Source organism: Palaemon carinicauda, chromosome 16 (assembly GCF_036898095.1).
Source record: "Palaemon carinicauda isolate YSFRI2023 chromosome 16, ASM3689809v2, whole genome shotgun sequence".
Taxonomy (NCBI): domain Eukaryota; kingdom Metazoa; phylum Arthropoda; class Malacostraca; order Decapoda; family Palaemonidae; genus Palaemon; species Palaemon carinicauda.
In genome coordinates this window covers 132,079,557-132,100,750 of record NC_090740.1, presented here as the reverse complement: position 1 = coordinate 132,100,750, position 21,194 = coordinate 132,079,557, and the positions used below count along the sequence as shown (strand labels likewise).

General features: G+C 46.5%; 1 protein-coding gene across 3 annotated transcripts in view; it reads left to right on the top strand.

Annotated features, from left to right (window-relative positions):
* LOC137655881 (acylphosphatase-2-like) overlaps positions 1-21,194 on the top strand; it is a 104,457-nt gene that overhangs the window by 28,790 nt on the left and 54,473 nt on the right. For all 3 annotated transcript variants that reach the window (XR_011046894.1, XM_068390101.1, XM_068390100.1), the window contains exon 2: positions 15,457-15,473. Coding sequence is in view for 2 of the 3 variants with exons in the window: in XM_068390101.1 (XP_068246202.1) it covers positions 15,457-15,473 (17 nt within the window). In the remaining variant the exon portion in view is untranslated. The remainder of the gene's footprint in view (positions 1-15,456; positions 15,474-21,194) is intronic.

The following is a 21,194-nucleotide window of genomic DNA, read 5'->3' as shown; positions in this document are numbered from 1 at the left end:
CTCCTCAACCTTATGGCTTTCGGGTGAAACAATTATTAAACAGTCTTGATGTAATTAGAAGTAAGGTGCTTCCATTTAAGGTATCATCAACGCCTCCATGGAAATTACCAGAGGTATTTTTTTGTAAATACTTTATTGGAGTTAGGAAGAATATGACTGACTTAGAATCCAGGTCTCTTTTTATGGAACATGTTGCAGAACATAGGGGATGGACTTTTATATATGCTGATGGCTCCAAATCTGATGCTGGCATTGGATTTGGAGTACATAGTAATTGTTTTAATTGTAGTGGTGCACTTCCTCTAACAGCTTCATATTTACTGCCGAACTGTATGGCATACTAACCACTATTGAGAAAATAGCGTTGGAAAAGGAGGGTAATTTTACAATCTTTAGTAATGCAAGGAGTGTCCTTCAAGCTTGAGAAGTTTTTAATTTTAGTAACCCTCTAGTTTTAAAGATTTTAGAATGGCTTTTTATTATTGGGCGGAGAGGTATAATGGTTTGATTTTGTTGGGTTCCAGCACATGTAGGAGTGTCTGGGAATGAGAAGACATATTTACTGGTGAAGAATGCTGCATCCGAGTTGCTACCAAGAAGGTATCCCATTCCCTGTAATTTATTTCCTACCTAACATGAAGAAATTATTTTGTAATAAATGGCAACAGCACTGGGATAGTCAAGATGGCAATAAAATGAGAGAAGTAACAAATGTCATATCTCCTGGGAGGTATAACATGATGCCCCGAAAATGGGAGACGACTCTTTTTCGTCTCTGTATTGGTCACACTCGGTTGACACTTGAGTTTCTTCTGAAGGACCAACACCACTCGTGTTGCGACGACTGTTTAGTACATTTAACAGTGAGACATTTGTTGACCGAATGCCCCAATTATAATAACTTGAGAAATAGATATCTGTTTGAGACTCGAGGTGAAGATGGGAGGTCATCCTTGCCAAGATTCTTGGACATGAGGTGTCTTACTATGTGAGCGTCATTTTTTCAATATCCAACTTACCCGATGATCATATAGCGGCATCCCTGCTGCCCGACAGAAAAAACCTACGGGAGGAATACGCCAGCGATCGCTATACAGGTGGGGGTGTACATCAACAGCGCCATCTGTCAAGTAGGTACTCAAGTACTCGATGTCAACAACGAACCAATTTTCCCTCTGTCGTGCCACAGGCAAGACCTACTAAATACGCCGTCCCTAACTGGATTTGTTTTCACAACGATTTGGTGAAGTACACTATTCCAGTTTTGAGCTTTCGCTATGCAGGGGTTTTATCTTCATTTCAAAACTTGAACTCATTTTGGATAGATTTATTTATGGTGACGAAGAGAGTATGGACTCTCTTTCACTTTTAAATGGCCGACCCTTCCCTTAGACGGAAGTGTTGGTGACGAAGAGAGTATGGACTCTCTTTCACTTTTAAATGGCCGACCCTTCCCTTAGACGGAAGTGTGTTTAGGTTTTTGGTAATTTTGCTTAACAAGTTATAGATCTATTTATTTTATATCTCTCCGCCTTTATAGGCCTCTTCGATTAACTTTCCATTTATTATAAACTTATAAAAAATTAATTTTTATGTTTGTTTATATGCGACCTTTCCTAATAGTAGGCGGTCCTTACTTGGAACCGAAGTTAATTAACATTGAGCCCGTCATATCGTATTTTCCTTTTAAGAATTTATACTTTTTTAATTTTAATGTTTTTGAAAGAATTTCTTTGATAGTCTCGTACTGTTTTCAAAGATGAACTAACGTTTAGTTTAGTCTCCGCAGTTGTTGACGTTCAGAACGTTCAACATGCGCTCTATCGTTACGATAGAGAGAGAGTATTTCACGGTTTCACGTTGCAGTAAGAGTAAACCGATTCTAGCGTTTCGTTCATTCTTTCTTAGCTTAAATGGTTTTAATTCTAATAAAGGAACTTTTTATTTGGGAAACCTTTCAGTTTTTTCCTTTAGCAAATAATATGTTTTAACGATATATAATTGGGCTCTTCTCTCAGGTTCTAAGTCAAGAGAGAAGAGAGAGAGAGATAGAGACGGAGGGAGAGAGAGGAGAATAAACGTTTCGTTCAAGCGGGTAACGTTGTTCTCGTTTTTTACTCTTCTCCCTAGTCGCTGTAGGGGAAGAAGGTAAAACGTTTCTAGAGTTTTATTCTTGTTCCCAGGCTTTATGCGGTGAGAGATTTTAAACGTAGTTTATTTGATCTAGTGTTTAGTCTCTTTTCCAGCCACTGAATTCTTTATCTTTCATTATGTTTTTCTGTTGCATTGTAAAACTGTTTTCGCAATTACTACCTTTTAATGAAGGATAGGATTGCGTGTTTCAGTACAAATCACTTAAAGTTTCGATTTCAGTGAAATAAGTGCAAACAGAAAATCAAAAGTGATAAAGTGATATGCGCAAAGTGTTACAGTGTTGCGTTCGAGGGTTCGTCTGTTCGTGCCAGTTGTTCACCTAGTCCGATACCTCTTACAAGCTCCCAAGCCCAGGGGAGAAGTAATGTCGAAGGACTTATGGGTTCCACAGGCCTTGATCGACGAACAGACGTTTCCCTCGGTGGTTTCGGGTGTATCTACACACGTTGCCGACGTGATCGCCCCACCCACATAAAGACGAGAGAGCCCATTTATTCCTCGTCTGCGGAAGAGGTTTCTCGCAGAAACCATGCACCAAATCTTGCAGCTTTAAGTGCAAGTCGGTCCCTTCCGCGCAAGTCCAATGGCCTAGGTGTAGCCACTGGGTCAGTTCGGACTCGCTGCAGTCATCCGACGACTGCACACCTCCCAAGAGAGGCAAGGTGGTACCGCAACAGGCAGTAACTCCGTTTGTTGCCGCACCAGCTGTTTTAGACCCTCAGTCACAACGGACAGTAGCTCCGTTTGTTGCCGTCTTTGGTAGACCCTAGTGGTCCATGCTGCAGACTATGCAGTCTCAGCTTGCTTCCTTCATGCAGGAGTATCGTGCTGAGAAGGTTGACACTGCACCTGTTAACCTACAACCTGCCACGGTTGTGCGCTCAGCAGATACTGCGGCTGCCAGCTCCCACACTCCACCTGTGAGAGCTCCACCACCGATGCGCAGTCGACCCTGCCAGACGCATGTTCATGCTGCACCCTCCGTTGACATGCGTGAGCTACCGCATCAGCAGTGGGAAGGTGCTGTCAAGCTGCCGTGTTTTGACGCAATGCGGCATGCTCCGCAACCCACGGCAGTCCCTCCCACGCACCAGCACTCCGCTTTTGTTGTTGCCAGCTCCCACACTCCGACTGCGGAGAAGGTTGACGATGCACCCGTTGGCCTACAGCCTACCACGGTTGTGCGCCCGGCATGGCTGCCTGCTCCCACACTCTTGTTGTGAGAGCTCCTCCACCCATGCGCAGTCGACCCTGCCAGACGTATGCTGACTCCCACAGACACACGGAGCACTCCGTTGCCGTGCGTGAGCTACCACAAGCTGCCGTGTTTTGACACGGTGTGTCAGCCTCCGCAACACACTGTGGTTACCGCCACTCGCCCGCAGCAAACTAGTCAGTCAGGAGTTGAGGCTTCCCCACACAGCTTTGGTTGTTGCCAACTCACAGACTGTCAAACAGTTACATGACGTTGCCTTCTGGTCTGCTACTAATACACCAGTGCTGTATGTCCTCACGCACCTGTTGTGGTTGACAGTTCAGTTTTTGACAGTTCACAGACTGTCAAGCAGTTTCATAACGTTGCCTTCTGGTCTGCTGCTTATGCACCAGTGAAACCCTCACTGAAATAACCTAGCTTTTCTCAGACATGGTTCCTGTAGATGAGAAAGTGCTGTTCTCCCTCCTTCTGATATTCCCTTGAGGACTCTGTCATTTGGAGAGGAGCCTTAAGCTGCTTAGCCTCCTATGGACTTTAATTAAAGCATAACATGCTTCCAGGGAGGGTAAATGGTTCCGCTTCAGTCGCTAACCCCGTCTGTTGCCACACCTGCTCCCATAGACCTTGGGCTTTGTTGCAAGACATGCAGTCCAAGCTTAGTCCTTGATAGAGGATTTTTTACGGAGAAGAACCTTCTTGCCAACAACCTTCCTACCGGTTGGTTGTACGCCCTGTTGACGCTGAGATTTCCTACTCACGTCCGCCAGTTGAGATGGTTCCTCCTCCGGTGCGACCCACTGTGGGTTGCCAGTCGCACGTTGACGTTAAGCGACTCTCGGAGGTGGTTGTGGACGTTCAGTGTGTCACTAGGAAGACGTTCAACAACCAGCCAGCAGAGGTGACTTGTTGTGACGCAGTGCAGCAACCTCAGCAACCCGATAGGGGTTGTCTGCACAACCCAGACAGTCTAGACAGTTTCGGGTTGTCGCTGTACTTCCTCGCTTCCCCATGGTTGACAGTTCACAGACTGTGCAGCAGTACCATGATCTTGTGTCCGGCTCCGTCACGCATCCACCAGTGCGACCGGATTCAGCGAGTCAGACGTTGCCCACTCCGTTGCCGTTTCCTCATCAGTTTCGGATGAGGAACCCTCTGATGAGGACATGGCTGAACAAGACGATCAACCCCCAGCCCTGCTATCCATCCAGAAGATGCTGAAGAAGGAACACGGCCCTGTCAGGCTGTGGATGAGTCTGGTTAAGACACTGTCATCCGTGGTTCAATTGGTGTCACTTGGAAGACTACACCTCCGTCCTCTTCGGTTTCATCTAGCTCTTCCCTGGAAAAGGACAAGACGCTAGAAGCGGTCTCGATCCCAGTTTCCGGAAGATAAGTCTGGTCTGACTGGATGAAAGGACTTTATCAACCTTTGATAGGGTCTTCCCCTGACTGTTCAGACTCCCAACCACGTTCTCTTCTCAGACGCATCGGACGTAGGCTGGGGTGCGACCTTAGGCGGTAGGGAATGCTCGGGATTATGGAACTTGAGTCAAAGGACAATGCATTTCAACTGCAAGAAGCTTCTGGCAGTACGTCTGACCTGGAAAAGCTTCAGGTCTCTCCTTCAAGGCAAAGTAGTGGAGGTGAACACGGTCAACTCCCTGCTTTGATGTACATCTCCTAGCAAGGAGGGACCTACTCTCTGACATGGTACGAGTTCGCAAGTGACCTCCTCTCCTGTTCAACAGGTCTAGACTTTTCACTAGTAACAAGTTTCTTCCAAGGCAACTTGAATGTCTTAGCAGATTGTCTCAGTAGGAAGGGACAATAATTCCAACATATTGGACCCTCCACAAGGATGTATGCAAGAGACTTTGGGTCACCTGGGGCCAGCCAACCATAGATCTCTTCGCAACCTCGATGTCCAAGAGGCTCTCAATACTTTGCTCACCTATCCCGGACCCAGCAGTAGTTCTTTTAGATGCCTTTCTACTTGATTGGTCTCATCTAGATCTATATGCATTCCCTCCGTTCTAGATTGTCAACAAGGTACTGCAGAAGTTCGCCTCTCACGAAGGGACAAGTGGACGCTAATTGCTTCCCTCTGGCCCGCGAGAGAATAACTTACCGAGGTACTTCGATGGCTAGTAGACGTTCCCAGAACTCTTCCCCTAAGGGTGGACCTGCTACGTCTGCCACGCGTAAAGAAGGTACTCCAAGGCCTCCACGCTCTTCGTCTCACTGCCTTCAGAGTATCGAAAGACTCTCGAGAACTAGAGGTTTTTCGAAGGAGGCAACCAGAGCGATTGCTAGAGCAAGGAGAACATCCACCCTTAGAATCTACCAATCGAAGTGGGAAATCTTTCGAAACTGGTGCAAGTCAGTATCTGTATCCTCGACCAGTACCTCTGTAACTCAAATAGCTGACTTCCTCTTATATCTGAGGAAAGAGCGATCTCTTTCAGCTCCCACTATCAAGGGTTACAGAAGCATGTTGGCATCAGTCTTCCGTCACAGAGGCTTAGATCTTTCCAACAATAAAGATCTACAGGACCTCCTTAAGTCTTTTGAGACCACGAAGGAGCGTCGTTTGGTTACACCTGGTTGGAATTTAGACGTGGTTCTAAGATTCCTTATGTTAGACAGGTTCGAACCACTTCAATCAGCCTCCCTGAAAGATCTCACCTTTAAGACTCTTTTCCTGATATGCTTAACCACAGCTAAAAGAGTCAGTGAGATTCATGCCTTCAGCAAGAACATCGGATTCTCATCCGAAACGGCTACATGTTCTACATCTTGGTTTTCTAGCCAAACACGAGCTGCCTTCTCGGCCTTGACCAATATCGTTCGATATTCCAAACTTATCGTATGGTTGGAAATGAACTAAAAAGAGTATTATGTCCCGTAAGAGCTCTTAAGTTCTATTTTAAAACCTTTACGAGGCCCGTCTGAAGCTTTATGGTGTTCAGTTAAGAATTCATCTTTGCCTATGTCAGAGAATTCTTTATCCTATTTTTATCAGACTATTAATACGAGAAGCTCATTCCCTTCTGAATGAGGAAGACCAAGCTTGGCTGAAGGTAAGGACACACGAAGTTAGAGCTGTCACAACTTCCGTGGCCTTTAAACAAAATAGATCTCTGCAAAATATATTCGACGCAACCTATTGGAAAAGCAAATCAGTGTTCGCGTCTTTTATCTTAAGAATGTCCAGTCTCTTTACGAGAACTGCTACACTCTGGGACCATTCGTAGCAACGAGTGCAGTAGTGGTGGGGGCTCCACCACTACAATTCCCTAATTCGAGAACCTTTTTAATCTTTCTCTTGAAATATTTTTGGGTTGTCCGGAAGGCTAAGAAGCCTTTCGCATCCTACTTGATTTGGCGGGTGGTCAAAATCATTTCTTGAGAAGCGCCTAGATTAAAGGTTTTGATGAGGACCTTTAGTATGGGTTGCAACCCTTCATACTTCAGCTCCTAGGAGTCGCTCAGCATCCTATGAGGATCGCGAGGCTCAGTAAGGAAGACGTACTTAAAAAGGCAGAGTAATTGTTCAAGTCGTCTTCCTTACCAGGTACTTATTTATTTTATGCTTGTTATTTTGAATAACTGCTAAAATAAAATACGGAATACTTAGCTCATAATGTCAACTTGTTATGCTGGTCTCTACCCACCCCCCTGGGTGTGAATCAGCTATATGATCATCGGGTAAGTTGGATATTGAAAAATGTTATTTTCCTTAGTAAAATAAATTTTTGAATATACTTACCCGATGATCATAAATTAAACGGACCCACCCTTCCTCCCCAATAGAGAACCAGTGGGACAGAGGAGAAAATTGGTTCGTTGTTGACATCGAGTACTTGAGTACCTACTTGACAGATGGCGCTGTTGATGTACACCCCCACCTGTATAGCGATCGCTGGCGTATTCCTCCCGTAGGTTTTTTCTGTCGGGCAGCAGGGATGCAGCTATATGATCATCGGGTAAGTATATTCAAAAATTTATTTTACTAAGGAAAATAACATTTTAGATTTATTTTAGAAGCAGGTCTTCTGAAAACTAACTTCTATAATGACATTCCACTGTTATGGTTTTAATTAAATATTTTAATTTTTCAATATTAATCTTACCCGATGATCATATAGCTGTCAACTCCGTTGCCCGACAGAAATCTACGGTCGGGATACGCCAGCGATCGCTTATACAGGTGGGGGTGTACTCACCAGCGCCATCTGTGGTCAGGTACTCCAGTACTTCTTGTCAACAAGACCTCAATTTTTCCTCTGTCGTGCCACCGGCAAGACCTACATGGATACGCTGTTGATTTTGGAGTCTTTTGTTCACGATTTGGTGAAGTATTTGCTCTGAAATTTAGCCTTCGCTGTACAGGAAGCTTTAGCCTTAGCTTAGCAAGCTTTTGGTATTAATTTGATTCATTGGTTAACGATCTTTGCTTTACTTTGGAATTCCCCCTTTGACTACTTCTAGAATTCAAGATGTCTGACACTTCCCAAGTTCCTAAATATAGGCGATGTAGTGTTAGTACTTGTAATAGGCGTCTTCCGAAGGCCTCTGTTGATCCTCACACCGTATGTTCCAATTTTAGGGGAAAATCCTGTCAATTGGAAGATCGATGTGGGGAATGTGCTGGGCTTTCGGAATTCGATTTTAATGAATTCCTCAGATATACTCGTAGGTTAGAGAAGGAGAGAGATAGGAGGAGTTCTTCTCGCTCTTTGGTTATTTCCTCTCCCCAGGCCCCTCAACCTTTTCCTTCCCCTGTGGTGGTGACCCCCGAACCTGCTACGAGTGCTCAGCCTGCAATGGCTGATATGTTGCGTGCCATTCAGGCTCTCGGTGATAAGGTGGAGTCGTTGGTTAGTGACCGCAATCAGCTCTTGGCGGATGTCAGAGAGCTGAAAGCGAAGAGTGCAGTGGGAAGTGTTAGTGCTAGTGCTGTGCATAGTGTCAGTGTCAGTGTTGCGCATGAGGATACATCTGTGCGTGCCAGTCGTCCTCCCAGTCCGGGACCTCTTGCAAGCTCCCAAGCCCAGGGGAGAAGCAATGTCGAAGGACCAAAGGGTTCGGCGGGCCTTGATCGGCGCACAGATGTATCCTCAGTGGTTGCGGACGTATCTGCTAAGGATCGTCCCTTCCACTCCCAGACGAATGAGCCCTTACATTCCTCGTCTGTGGAAGAGGTTTCCAGGAGGAAATGGTGGACTAAGGTCTCACGACCGCTTAAGCGTAAAGTCCCTTCAGAGCTAGTCCAACGGCCCAGGTGTAGCCACTGGGTCAGTTCGGACTCGCCGCAGTCATCGGATGACTGCACACCTCCCAAGAGAGGTAGAGTGGTTCCTCAACAGGCCTCTGCTCCAACCACAGTAGACCCTAAGTGGTCCATGCTGCAGACTATGCAGTCTCAGCTTGCGGCTTTTATGCAGGATTATCAGGCAGAGAAGGTTAACATCCCTCCTCCTGTGAGAGCTCCTCCACAGTGGCGCAGTCCTCAGCCCATGCAGCATGCTCTGCAGACCTTACAGCATGAGCCGCATTCCATGCAGCATGAGCCTCATACCATGCAGCATGAGCCTCATCCCATGCAGCATGAGCCTCATACCATGCAGCATGAGCCTCATCCCATGCAGCATGAGCCGCATGCCATGCAGCATGAGCCGCATACCATGCAGCATGAGCCGCATCCCATGCAGCATGAGTCGCATGCCTCACAGCATGCTCTGCATACCACACCGCATGCTCCTCAGCCCACCGCAGACCCTCCCTCACACCGGCCCTCTGCTTTTGTTGTTGCCGGCTCACAGTCTGTCCAGCAGAGGCATGATGATGGATCCGCAGGTACGCATGCACCAGTTCTGCAGGATTCAGCCGTTCAGCTTGCTGCTCTGCCTTTGCCTCTTACAACTCAACTGTCGGGTGAGGAGGCTTCTGAGGATGAAGCTGCTCATCTTGATGATCCTCATTCTGATGTTGAAGGACACAAGTCTTCGCCACCCTCCTTAGACTTCCGCAAAGTCCTTGCTTTGTTCAGAGAGTTGTACCCTGAACACTTTGTGTCTGCAACCCCTCGTTCTCCTCCCTCCGAGTTTGCTCTGGGCATGCAGTCTACTGCTCCTGCCTTCACCAAGCTTGTTCTTGCCAGATCTTCAAGGAGAGCTTTGAGGGTTATGGGGGATTGGTTGCAGTCCAAGAAGCAACTGGGAAGGACCTCTTTTGTGTTTCCTCCTCCCAAGCTGGCTTCTAAGTCGGGCGTCTGGTATGCCACGGGAGAGGAACCTGGCTTGGGGGTTCCTGCCTCTGCCCAGGCCGACTTCTCAAGTCTGGTTGACTCTCCCCGCAGGTTGGCTATGAGACGTTCGAAGATCTGCTGGTCCCCTACAGATCTTGATCACTTGTTAAGGGGAGTCTTTCGTGCCTTCGAGATATTCAACTTCCTCGATTGGTGTCTGGGAGCCTTAAGCAGGAAGACTGCCCCTTCTGACAAGGACTCAGCCATGCTGATCATGTCCAGCATGGACAAGGCAATACGGGATGGGTCTGGCGAGCTTGCGGCTTCTTATGTATCAGGGGTCCTCAAGAAAAGGGAACATCTGTGCTCCTTCTTATCTGCTGGTATCACCCCTTGCCAGAGGTCAGAGTTACTTTTTGCTCCTCTGTCCAAGTGTCTGTTTCCGGAGGAATTAATTAAGGGGATGACTGCCTCTCTTCTCCAGAAGGATACGCATGACCTCATGGCTTCTTCTGCACGTAAGGCTAAGACCTTACCTTCCGTGACTAAACCTTACCGCCCTCTAGCAGTTGATACTCCTGCTTCCAGGTTCATCCCACCCTTTCGTGGCAGAACCTCCAGCAGAGGAGGTACCCGTGCAGACAGTAACCGTGGCAAGTCCAAGAAGGGTTCCAAGTCCACAAGAGGCAAGTTTTGACTTCCCTCCTCTCCAGACAGCTGTAGGAGCCAGACTCAAGACCTTCTGGCAAGCTTGGGAGAGCAGAGGTGCAGACGCTCAGTCTGTGAAGTGGGTGAGGGAGGGATACAGAATTCCGTTCTGCCGCAATCCCCCTCTAGCTACATCTCACATCAACCTCTCTCCCAACTACAAGGAGAAGGACAAGAGGCTAGCGTTGCAACAAGAGGTGTCGCTCTTGCTACACAAGGAGGCAGTGGTCATAGTCCGGGACCATCAATCCCCGGGCTTTTACAACCGTCTCTTCCTGGTAGCCAAGAAGACAGGAGGTTGGAGACCGGTGCTGGACGTCAGTGCTCTCAATGCTTATGTCACCAAGCAGACGTTCACTATGGAGACGACGAAGTCGGTCCTAGCAGCGGTCAGGCAGGAGGACTGGATGGTCTCGTTAGACCTGAAAGACGCATACTTTCACGTCCCCATCCATCCAGACTCCCAACCTTTCCTGAGATTCGTCTATGGAAAGGTTGTGTACCAGTTCCAAGCCCTGTGTTTTGGCCTAAGCACGGCACCTCTTGTGTTTACGCGACTGATGAGGAATATTGCGAAATTCCTTCACTTGGCAGACATCAGAGCCTCCCTCTATTTAGACGACTGGCTTTTAAGAGCTCCCACAAGTCGTCGCTGTCTGGAGAATCTCAGATGGACTATGGATCTGACCAAGGAACTGGGCCTCCTGGTCAATTTAGAGAAGTCCCAGCTCGTCCCATCCCAGACCATTGTTTACCTGGGTATGGAGATTCAGAGTTGAGCTTTTCGGGCTTTTCCGTCGGCCCCAAGGATCAACCAAGCCCTAGAGTGCATCCTGAGCATGCTGAGAAGGAGCCGATGCTCAGTAAGGCAGTGGATGAGTCTAACAGGGACACTTTCATCGCTGTCCCTGTTCATCGAGTTAGGGAGACTCCACCTCCGCCCCCTTCAGTATCATCTGGCTGCTCACTGGATCAAGGACATGACGCTAGAGACGGTCTCAATTCCTGTTTCCGAAGAGATGAGGTCTACTCTAACGTGGTGGAAGAACAGCATTCTTCTCAAGGAAGGTCTTTCGTTAGCTGTTCAGACCCCCGACCACCATCTCTTCTCGGACGCATCAGACTCGGGCTGGGGTGCGACATTGGACGGACAGGAATGCTCGGGAACATGGAATCAGGAACAAAGAACACTCCACATCAATTGCAAGGAGTTGTTGGCGGTTCATCTGGCCTTAATGAACTTCAAGTCCCTCCAGCTAAACAAGGTGGTGGAGGTGAACTCCGACAACACCACAGCCTTGGCTTACATCTCCAAGCAGGGGGGGACTCATTCGAGGAAGTTGTTCGAGATCGCAAGGGACCTCCTCATTTGGTCAAAAGATCGAAGGCTCACGCTGGTAACGAGGTTCATTCAGGGCGATATGAATGTCATGGCAGATCGCCTCAGCCGGAAGGGTCAGGTCATCCCCACAGAGTGGACCCTTCACAAGAATGTTTGCAGCAGACTTTGGTCCCTGTGGGGTCAGCCTACCATAGATCTGTTCGCTACCTCGATGACCAAGAGGCTCCCATTGTATTGTTCTCCGATTCCAGACCCGGCAGCAGTTCACGTGGATGCTTTTCTGCTGGATTGGTCCCATCTCGACCTGTATGCATTCCCGCCGTTCAAGATTGTCAACAGGGTACTTCAGAAATTCGCCTCTCACAAAGGGACACGGCTGACGTTAGTTGCTCCCCTCTGGCCCGCGAGAGAATGGTTCACAGAGGTACTGCAATGGCTGGTCGACGTTCCCAGGACTCTTCCTCTAAGAGTGGACCTTCTGCGTCAGCCTCACGTAAAGAAGGTACACCCAAGCCTCCACGCTCTTCGTCTGACTGCCTTCAGACTATCGAAAGACTCTCAAGAGCTAGAGGCTTTTCGAAGGAGGCAGCCAGAGCGATTGCTAGAGCTAGGAGAACATCCACTCTCAGAGTCTATCAATCTAAATGGGAAGTCTTCAGAACCTGGTGCAAGGCCAATGCAGTTTCCTCAACCAGTACCACTGTAACCCAGATTGCTGACTTCCTGTTACATCTAAGGAACGTTAGATCCCTATCAGCTCCTACGATCAAGGGTTATAGAAGTATGTTGGCAGCGGTTTTCCGCCACAGAGGCTTGGATCTTTCCTCCAACAAAGATCTGCAGGACATCCTTAGGTCTTTTGAGACTTCTAAGGAACGTCGGTTGTCCACTCCAAGCTGGAATCTAGACGTGGTCCTAAGGTTCCTGATGTCATCTAGATTTGAACCGCTACAATCAGCTTCTTTCAAGGACCTCACATTAAAAACTCTTTTCCTAGTATGCCTGGCAACAGCTAAGAGAGTAAGTGAGATCCACGCCTTCAGCAGGAACATAGGTTTCACATCTGAAACGGCTACATGTTCCTTGCAGCTCGGTTTTTTGGCTAAAAACGAGCTTCCTTCACGTCCTTGGCCTAAATCGTTTGAGATCCCTAGCCTATCCAACTTGGTGGGTAACGAGCTGGAGAGAGTACTTTGCCCAGTCAGAGCTCTTAGGTACTATCTGAAAAGGTCAAAACCTTTACGAGGACAATCAGAAGCCTTATGGTGTGCTGTTAAGAAGCCTTCGCTACCTATGTTTAAGAACGCAGTTTCTTACTACATCAGGCTTCTGATTAGAGAAGCTCATTCTCATATGAAGGAAGAAGACCTTGCTTTACTGAAGGTAAGGACACATGAAGTGAGAGCTGTGGCTACTTCAGTGGCCTTCAAACAGAACCGTTCTCTGCAGAGTGTTATGGATGCAACCTATTGGAGAAGCAAGTCAGTGTTCGCATCATTCTATCTCAAAGATGTCCAGTCTCTTTACGAGAACTGCTACACCCTGGGACCATTCGTAGCAGCGAGTGCAGTAGTAGGTGAGGGCTCAGCCACTACATTCCCATAATCCCATAACCTTTTTAACCTTTCTCTTGATTGCTTTTATTGTTGTTTTTGGGTTGTACGGTCGGCTAAGAAGCCTTCCGCATCCTGGTTGATTTGGCGGGTGGTCATTTCTTTCTTGAGAAGCGCCTAGGTTAGAGGTTGTGATGAGGTCCTTTAGTATGGGTTGCAGCCCTTTATACTTTAGCCACCTAAGAGTCGTTCAGCATCCTAAGAGGACCGCTACGCTCAGTAAGGAAGACGTACTTATTAAAGGCAGAGTAATGGTTCAAGTCGACTTCCTTACCAGGTACTTATTTATTTTTTATTGTTATTTTGAATAACTAATAAAAATGAAATACGGGATACTTAGCTTCTTTGTTAACATGTATACTGGTCTCCACCCACCACCCTGGGTGTGAATCAGCTACATGATCATCGGGTAAGATTAATATTGAAAAATGTTATTTTCATTAGTAAAATAAATTTTTGAATATACTTACCCGATGATCATGATTTAAATGACCCGCCCTTCCTCCCCATAGAGAACCAGTGGACCGAGGAGAAAATTGAGGTCTTGTTGACAAGAAGTACTGGAGTACCTGACCACAGATGGCGCTGGTGAGTACACCCCCACCTGTATAAGCGATCGCTGGCGTATCCCGATCGTAGATTTCTGTCGGGCAACGGAGTTGACAGCTACATGATCATCGGGTAAGTATATTCAAAAATTTATTTTACTAATGAAAATAACATTTTTATATGAAATATATGATATTGATGTCGATGACCTTAGATGTCAGGATGCCTGAAAACTTTAAATCAATCAATCAATCAAGGGAATGGGGGAGGTAACAGTCAGCTTCGTCTCTTGAGTTTATTGCAAAGACTCAAAATCTGGGACTAGCGGATCATAGGGTCAGGCCCTTTCGGATTGGGAGTCTTCGTTCTGTAACTGATCATCCAGATTAAATGTTACTTTGGTGAGTGAGAGGTTTGAGGTATTACATTAAACGCACTGCCGCAGCTCGCCCCCGGATGTCCGGACTTCTCGTCAGCTCGAGGAAGGTCAAGAGGAGGTTCACGAAGAACACTATGCTTGGATTCTCCCGACCTCCTTCCTGCTCATCGACTTAGAGCTTATGACTTTAGGAGCATTGGAACGTCCCTAGTATTTAAAAGAAACTACTCTGTGGTACAGGTACTACAAGCGAGCGTGTGGAAGCATCAGATGACCTTCACTGTCCACTACCTGCAAGACGTAACCAACAGGAACATGGAGACATTCTCCATTGGGCCTGTGGTGGCTGCACAACAAGTGGTTTAAAATGCCTCAGGCTCCTTGATGGGCAAGTAGCAGATGGTTGAGTGCAAAGGTTACCCGCGATTAGTCTCGGGGGAATGTTAAGAATGACCGGCTCCTTCATTTGTTCATCTTCCCCTCTCTCAGGGAACAGCACCCATAGTTCTCTGCAAGTTCGCCTCACCTATCTGCTGATAATAACCATTTCCCTTGTGGAACCTAGTACAGAAATAATACTTGTTACATCCCCATACCCTCTGCGAGGTGGATTGGGTAACATTTTCGGTTGAATCTAAGATTCCTATTTGTCGCAGAGAAGTCTTACCTAGACCAGTCACATTGCTAGTACTGTATCCAAAGCACACAGGTTTCTCAGGCCGCTGTCCGTGCATTTCACAAAATTTTAGCGAGGTGTCAGGGTTTTTCTCAGTTACGTGCAGAGCCCGTACAGGAAAACCTCGGGTCAAATGACAACCATTTGGTTTGGACTTCTACTCTCCTAAGGGGTGAATCATCCCTATAGATAGCAAAGGATTTGTGTTTAGTGTTGGAACAAATGACAAATTTGGAAGTAATTTGTATTTTTCCCAACAATACAAACCATTAGCTATTTATACAAATTGTGCTGCCATCATCTGTCCCCCTAGAAAGTCCTGCCTGCAATAAAAAAATGAGTCAGACACATTGGTGTGTGTGAACGTGGTAGCTGGCTACCCGCCCCCCACTAACTAGCGGGTTGGCAGTTATACCTCTCTTAAAAGTCTTTATGGTTAGTCTTCCAGCTTTGTTGAAAGTAAATCCTTATAAATAGCTACAGGTTTGTATCGTCAGGAAAAATACAAATTACTTTCAAATTTGCCATTTTTGTTAATGTTCAATACTTATATATTTTTGTCTTTTCAGGTGTTTTCTTTCGGAAGGTAAGAATGGCTTGCTTGTTTTGTGTTCAAGAGTGGAAATATTAGAATAGAGTTAAACATTATAGCCATAGTACCAGGCTCCATAGGTATGTAATACAGTACAATATTTGTGAGTTTCACCATCACTCATTCTATGAGCATCTTTGTCTTTACATATCTAAAAGATGACTACAGAAGGCTGAGCCTATTCTATTTTGAAGTTTCTTTTAAAAGCAGGAATCATGGTAGAAAGTAAAAGTTTCTAAATACTGTAGTTATTGCTTTAAGTTTTATTGGTTTAAGGTATTTGGCAGAAGGGTAATACTTTTAGTACCGTGAGTATTGTGGTACATATGAAAATATAGTACAGTACTGTACATTGATTCTGTTTCGCACCTTTTGAAATTTTTCACTTTTAATTTGGTGATTAGTTAATACTGTATTATATACATCCTAGAGATTATGACAATTAGTTCATTTTGGTTCTTTACTTTCATGAAAGTAACCTTGTTCCTACACTAGTACAAACATTTGTTCTTTAGATAAGATAGGTATCAGTGATGCTGGATTACTTGACAGTTAAACCTTTATGATAGGGTGTAAACAAGTGGCTGGTAGTTATTGGCAGAGAAGTCCTGCCACCCTGCTTGCTCACTGAGCGATTAGTCACTTTTATTTTGGCCATCAATAGGAACAGACATTCTTCCACTAGCTGGAGTATTTTGGTTGTTTAATTGCTTTTTTCTTTTCAGCATGGCTGTGATTGCTTGTTGCCATTGGGATAACCATGTTTATGCGGACTAACCCTGTGGGTGTTTGACCAATATTGTAGCACCTTCATGAGTGCAAGTGAGAAGGATCCCCTTCAGTTGTGCCCTGCCTGCAGAGGACACTCCTGCAGTCAGTCATCTCCATGTGATGAGAGTCAGACGTGGTTATCCTCCCAATGGATTGCGTATGTCAGTAGTAGGAAGATGTCCAAAAGATGTCCTGATCTCTTCCTCTGACTCCAGTACACTTCCCTCTGACCCATCCCATTTGGTTTCCTCTGGAAGCCATACTGAGAAGGGTGATGGCCATTTGACTTTGGGACAAGTCTCGTGGCAGGGAGGCCGTCACGTTTCCCTAGACAAATAGGAGGGCAGCTTCTCCCCCTCGAGGAGTCTTCATCTGGTTTTCAAGTACCCTTTTCCAAGTAGTTGTTGGTGATAGCACTTGCTTTGAGGGAAGTGCAGAAGAGTGTTTCTGCACCGGCACTGGACACCTGGTTATACCTTTCGAGAGGAGAGTTTGAGAGTCTCTGTGTCTCCTCACAGGACTGGTGGGATTTAGTGTCAGCATGCCTCCTACACGGCCTTCCTCTGGTATGCGCTTGCTGCCCATATTTAAGAAGTATGCATCTCACTTTGATCCCTGTGTTGACGAGCAACACGTCTCTTAACATGTGGCCAGACATGTCAGCGCGTGCACTCCTGAGAGGGTGTGCTAGAGGAATAACTTGACTGTTTCATTAGACAACCCATCATCTCATTAGTCTCTAGTAATAGTACGTGCTTCACCAGCGTGCTCTACCTCCCATCTCGCCTCTCTGACACACACACTAGTATACTAGGGGTTTGGAACAGCTGGGTTACTGCCAGCACTCATCACACACCTCGCCATACTGTGTCACCAAGATGCACATGCCCAAACGCGCACCGTTCACCAACGGTTAGCCGTTCGCCACTCACCAATGGTTGGCCGTTCGCCGCTCACTACCGGTTAGCCGTTCGCCGCTCACCACCGGTTAGCCATTCTGCTCACCAACGGTTAGCCATTCGCCGCTCACCACCGGTTAGCCGTTCGCCGCTCACCACCGGTTAGCTGTTCGCCGCTCACCAACAGTTAGCCGTTCGCCAATCACCAACACGGTTAGCCGTTCGCCGCTCACCAACGGTTAGCCGTTCACCACTCACCCACGGTTAGCCGTTCGCCGCTCACCCACGGTTAGCCGTTCGCCGCTCACCAACGGTTAGCCGTTTGCCGCTCACCCACGGTTAGCCGTTCGCCGCCCACCAATGGTTAGCCGTTTCCCGCTCATCTTCGGCTCACCAATTGCCGATTCGCCGATCGACACCCTGCCGATTGCCAACAGCTCTCTGTTCTCTGTTGGTTTGCCGCTCGGCCGCCGCTCACCCACGGTTAGCCGTTTGCCGCTCACCCACGGTTAGCCGTTCGCCGCTCACCCACGGTTAGCCGTTCGCCGCTCACCAACGGTTAGCCGTTTGCCGCTCACCCACGGTTAGCAGTTTGCCGCTCACCAATGGTTAGCCGTTTCCCGCTCATCTTCGGCTCACCAATTGCCGATTCGCCGATCGACACCCTGCCGATTGCCAACAGCTCTCTGTTCTCTGTTGGTTTGCCGCTCGGCAGCCTACTAGTAGCCTTGAAGTACTCGCCAGTCACCCTTTGCTCATTGTTCACCAGCTATTCGCCATTCTCCGAAAAGATCGTAAGGCATACTACACCAGCCCCTAGCCATTAGCCATCGCTCCAATCACCTAAACGATCGGCAGGTGAACGGCAGTCTCCATTAGCAGCTTGTCAAGAGGTGACTACTTGCGAGCACTTTCCGACTGCACAGCAACCACAAAAACCAACCTGATCATCATCAACAATCACCAGAACAGGGCCATTCTAAAGAACAGCATTACCTCTGTCAGGGCGTCCATGGGAAAGTCAAGTGTTGCCATGCCCACTTCTCCTCGCCCTCCTGCTCCACACTCATCAGTTCAGACTAAGTTCTCTCGCAAGGAAGAGTCCTTATCAGACTCTCTCCGGCCTTCCCTCATTGAGGAAGTCACGCGAGATTGCAGAGTAGTCTCGAAACCCATGGAGGATTCCATCCTTTCCCCTACGGGGGATCAACAGAAGGTTGTAACACCTAAAGCTTCTGTGCTAGAGACCTTCTTCCCTCTGAGGAAAGAGTTTAAGGGCTCTAAAGCTCTGCCGAAGTCGTTGTCAAGGATTACAACACCAGCAGAGGGGGTCAAGCAGTCCACATCTGGCCTCTTATAGAATGACAAACAGGACTGCAGTAATGTACAACAAGGTGTCTAAAAAGCCCTTTCCTGCCAAGGGCAAGAAAGACTTCAAGTCCTTCTATGGAGGGAAACATCCTAGAGGAGGCAGCCAAGGCCGCAATTGCTAGGATAGGTGATCCCCTTCTTGTCCCCCAGTGCAGTGGGGGGATGCCTGCATCACTGTTGGAAGAGTTGGGTGCAGCTGGCGACTGAACCCTGGACAATCTCCGTGATTCGTTCAGGGTATTATGTCCCGTTCACACATTCTCTCCCTCCACTTCTCAAGACCCCAGTGTTAACGAGCTCCTATGCGAAGGGATCTGCAAAGGAGATGGCCCATCGGGCCGAGGTCCAGACCAGATTGAAGAAGGTCAGACAAGTGGTAAGACCAGAGGACCTCATGTGCACCCTGGATCAAAGAGACATATACTTCTAGATCCCAATCCATCCATCTGCAAGGAAGTATTTGTGATTCATTCTGAACAACTTTCACTAAGCCTTGCCATCAGATGACTGGGTAGTTAGGTTGAGGAAAGTCGCAAGACCACTCCTCAGACGAGAACTCCCAGCACAAAGTTGGCTATGTCTCCTCAGGCACCTATCATCTCTGGCCTGTCTAGTTCCCAACTACCGCTTCAGGATATGATCACTTCAGTGGCGGCTAAAGTCCAACTGAAGTTAGGCCTCCAATTTTAAACATCTGACTTACCCGGTGGATATATATACAGTATAGCTTAAGTCCCTGACATTGCGGCAGAAATTCAAAACTCGCAGCAATCGCAGATTGAGTAGCACCAGAGAGCCCTCACGCGAGGGTGCTTAGAACCATTCCATGTCTCCTCAGATTTTCTCTGCCGCTCACGCAGGCAACATCGTCGGATATTCACTCGTTAGTAACCTGAATTTTGGCAGTTATCTTGGTGATGTACTCCTAAATTGGTTATTGGCATTTGCTTATTTTGGTTTTGTTTGGTATTTGATCGCTATGGTTATAGCTTAAAGGTAGGATTAGAAGTTTTTTCAACCTACTGTAAACTAACGAAAAATATGATGGCGGTAGGTAAACATCCCGCCTACTCTATGACGTCACAGTCAAATCCCTTCTCGTGTGCTAAGTTACCAAGTGAAGGACAAACCGTGGTTCAGTGATGATCGTAGACATGCTTATTTGGAGAAGCAGGAGGCCTATCACCTTTGGAAGGGTAACAGATCAGATTTGACCTGGAACAACTATACTCAGCTTCAAGCTTTTGCTCAGAGTTTATGCCTCATCTGAAAAGACAGAGTACAATTTAACCATAAAAGAAACCCTTTCTGGTACAACTCAGGAACATAAATGGTGGTCTACCTTTAAATCTACACTCTTTTGTGTAGATGCAACAGTTCCTCCTTTACTTAAACCAGATGGCTCAGTCACTCACTGTCCAAAGGAAAAGGCAACCCTTTTGGCTGATGTTTTTGACAGTAAACAGGGTAATGAAAAACTTGAACTTCCTCATTCCTGTTTTCCTGAGGCTAAACAAACTAGTTTAGCTTTTTGATCTTGTGAGATTAAAGCTCTGTTGATGGACCTTGATGCTTATGGAGGGGTAGACCCAAATGGTATTTTTCCTTTGTTTTTTATAAAGACAGCAGATTTCTTTGCTCTAAAGTTATCTGTTATTTTGCGCAAGTTAGCAAGAAGAGGAGCTTTTAGCACATGTTGGAGAATTGGTAATGTTACTCCACTATGTAAATGTGTTTGTGGTAGCTCAAGTCCCACTGATTACTGCCCAATTTCTATAACTCCCATATTATCTAAAGTTTTTGAATGTCTTCTGGCAAAACGTCTTAATAGGTTTGCTGAAGGTAATCATCTACTCCCTAGTTTGCAATTTGGTTTTCGTAAAGGCCTTGTAGCATTTGATGCCGTTCTTACAATCTCCAATGCTGTACAGAAATCCCTTGATTGTGGTCAGGAAGTTCGTATGATTGGCCTTGATTTTAGTTCTGCCTTTGACCGTGTTAATCATGAGGCCCTTGCTTTCAAACTGAAACAGTTGGGAGTGGTTGGGTCGTTTCTTAGCATTATTATTGATTTTTTAAGTAATAGATCTCAAAGAGTTGTTGTTGATGGGCACCATAGTGAGTATAGGAATGTGATATTTGGTGTTCCATAGGGTATTGTTCTTGGCCCATTACTTTTCATATTATATACACATGACATGTGGTTTGGCCTAGAAAACAAGCTTGTTGCATATGCAGATGGTGCTACTCTCTTTGCATCAATTCCATCCCCTGAATGTAGATCTGGGGTTGCTGAATCCCTTAATAAAGATCTAGCAAAAATTAGTGCATGGTGCAAATTATGGGGTATGAAGTTGAATCCTAACAAAACTCAAAGTATGATTGTAAGTAGGTCAAGGACAGTGGCTCCTCAACATCTAGATCTCAGTATTGATAATGTTTCTTTAAATTTGTATGACTTTTAAAATTTTAGGTGCGATTCTTGACAGCAAATTTACTTTTGAGAAACACATTAGGTCTGTGTCTTCTTCAATTGCACAAAAAATAGGCTTATTGAGAAAGTCTTACAAGATTTTCATTGATCAATCTATTCTGAAGAAGTGTTTTAATTCTTTCATTCTACCTTGTTTTGAGTATTGTTCTCCTGTCTGGTCTTCAGCTGCTGATTCTCATC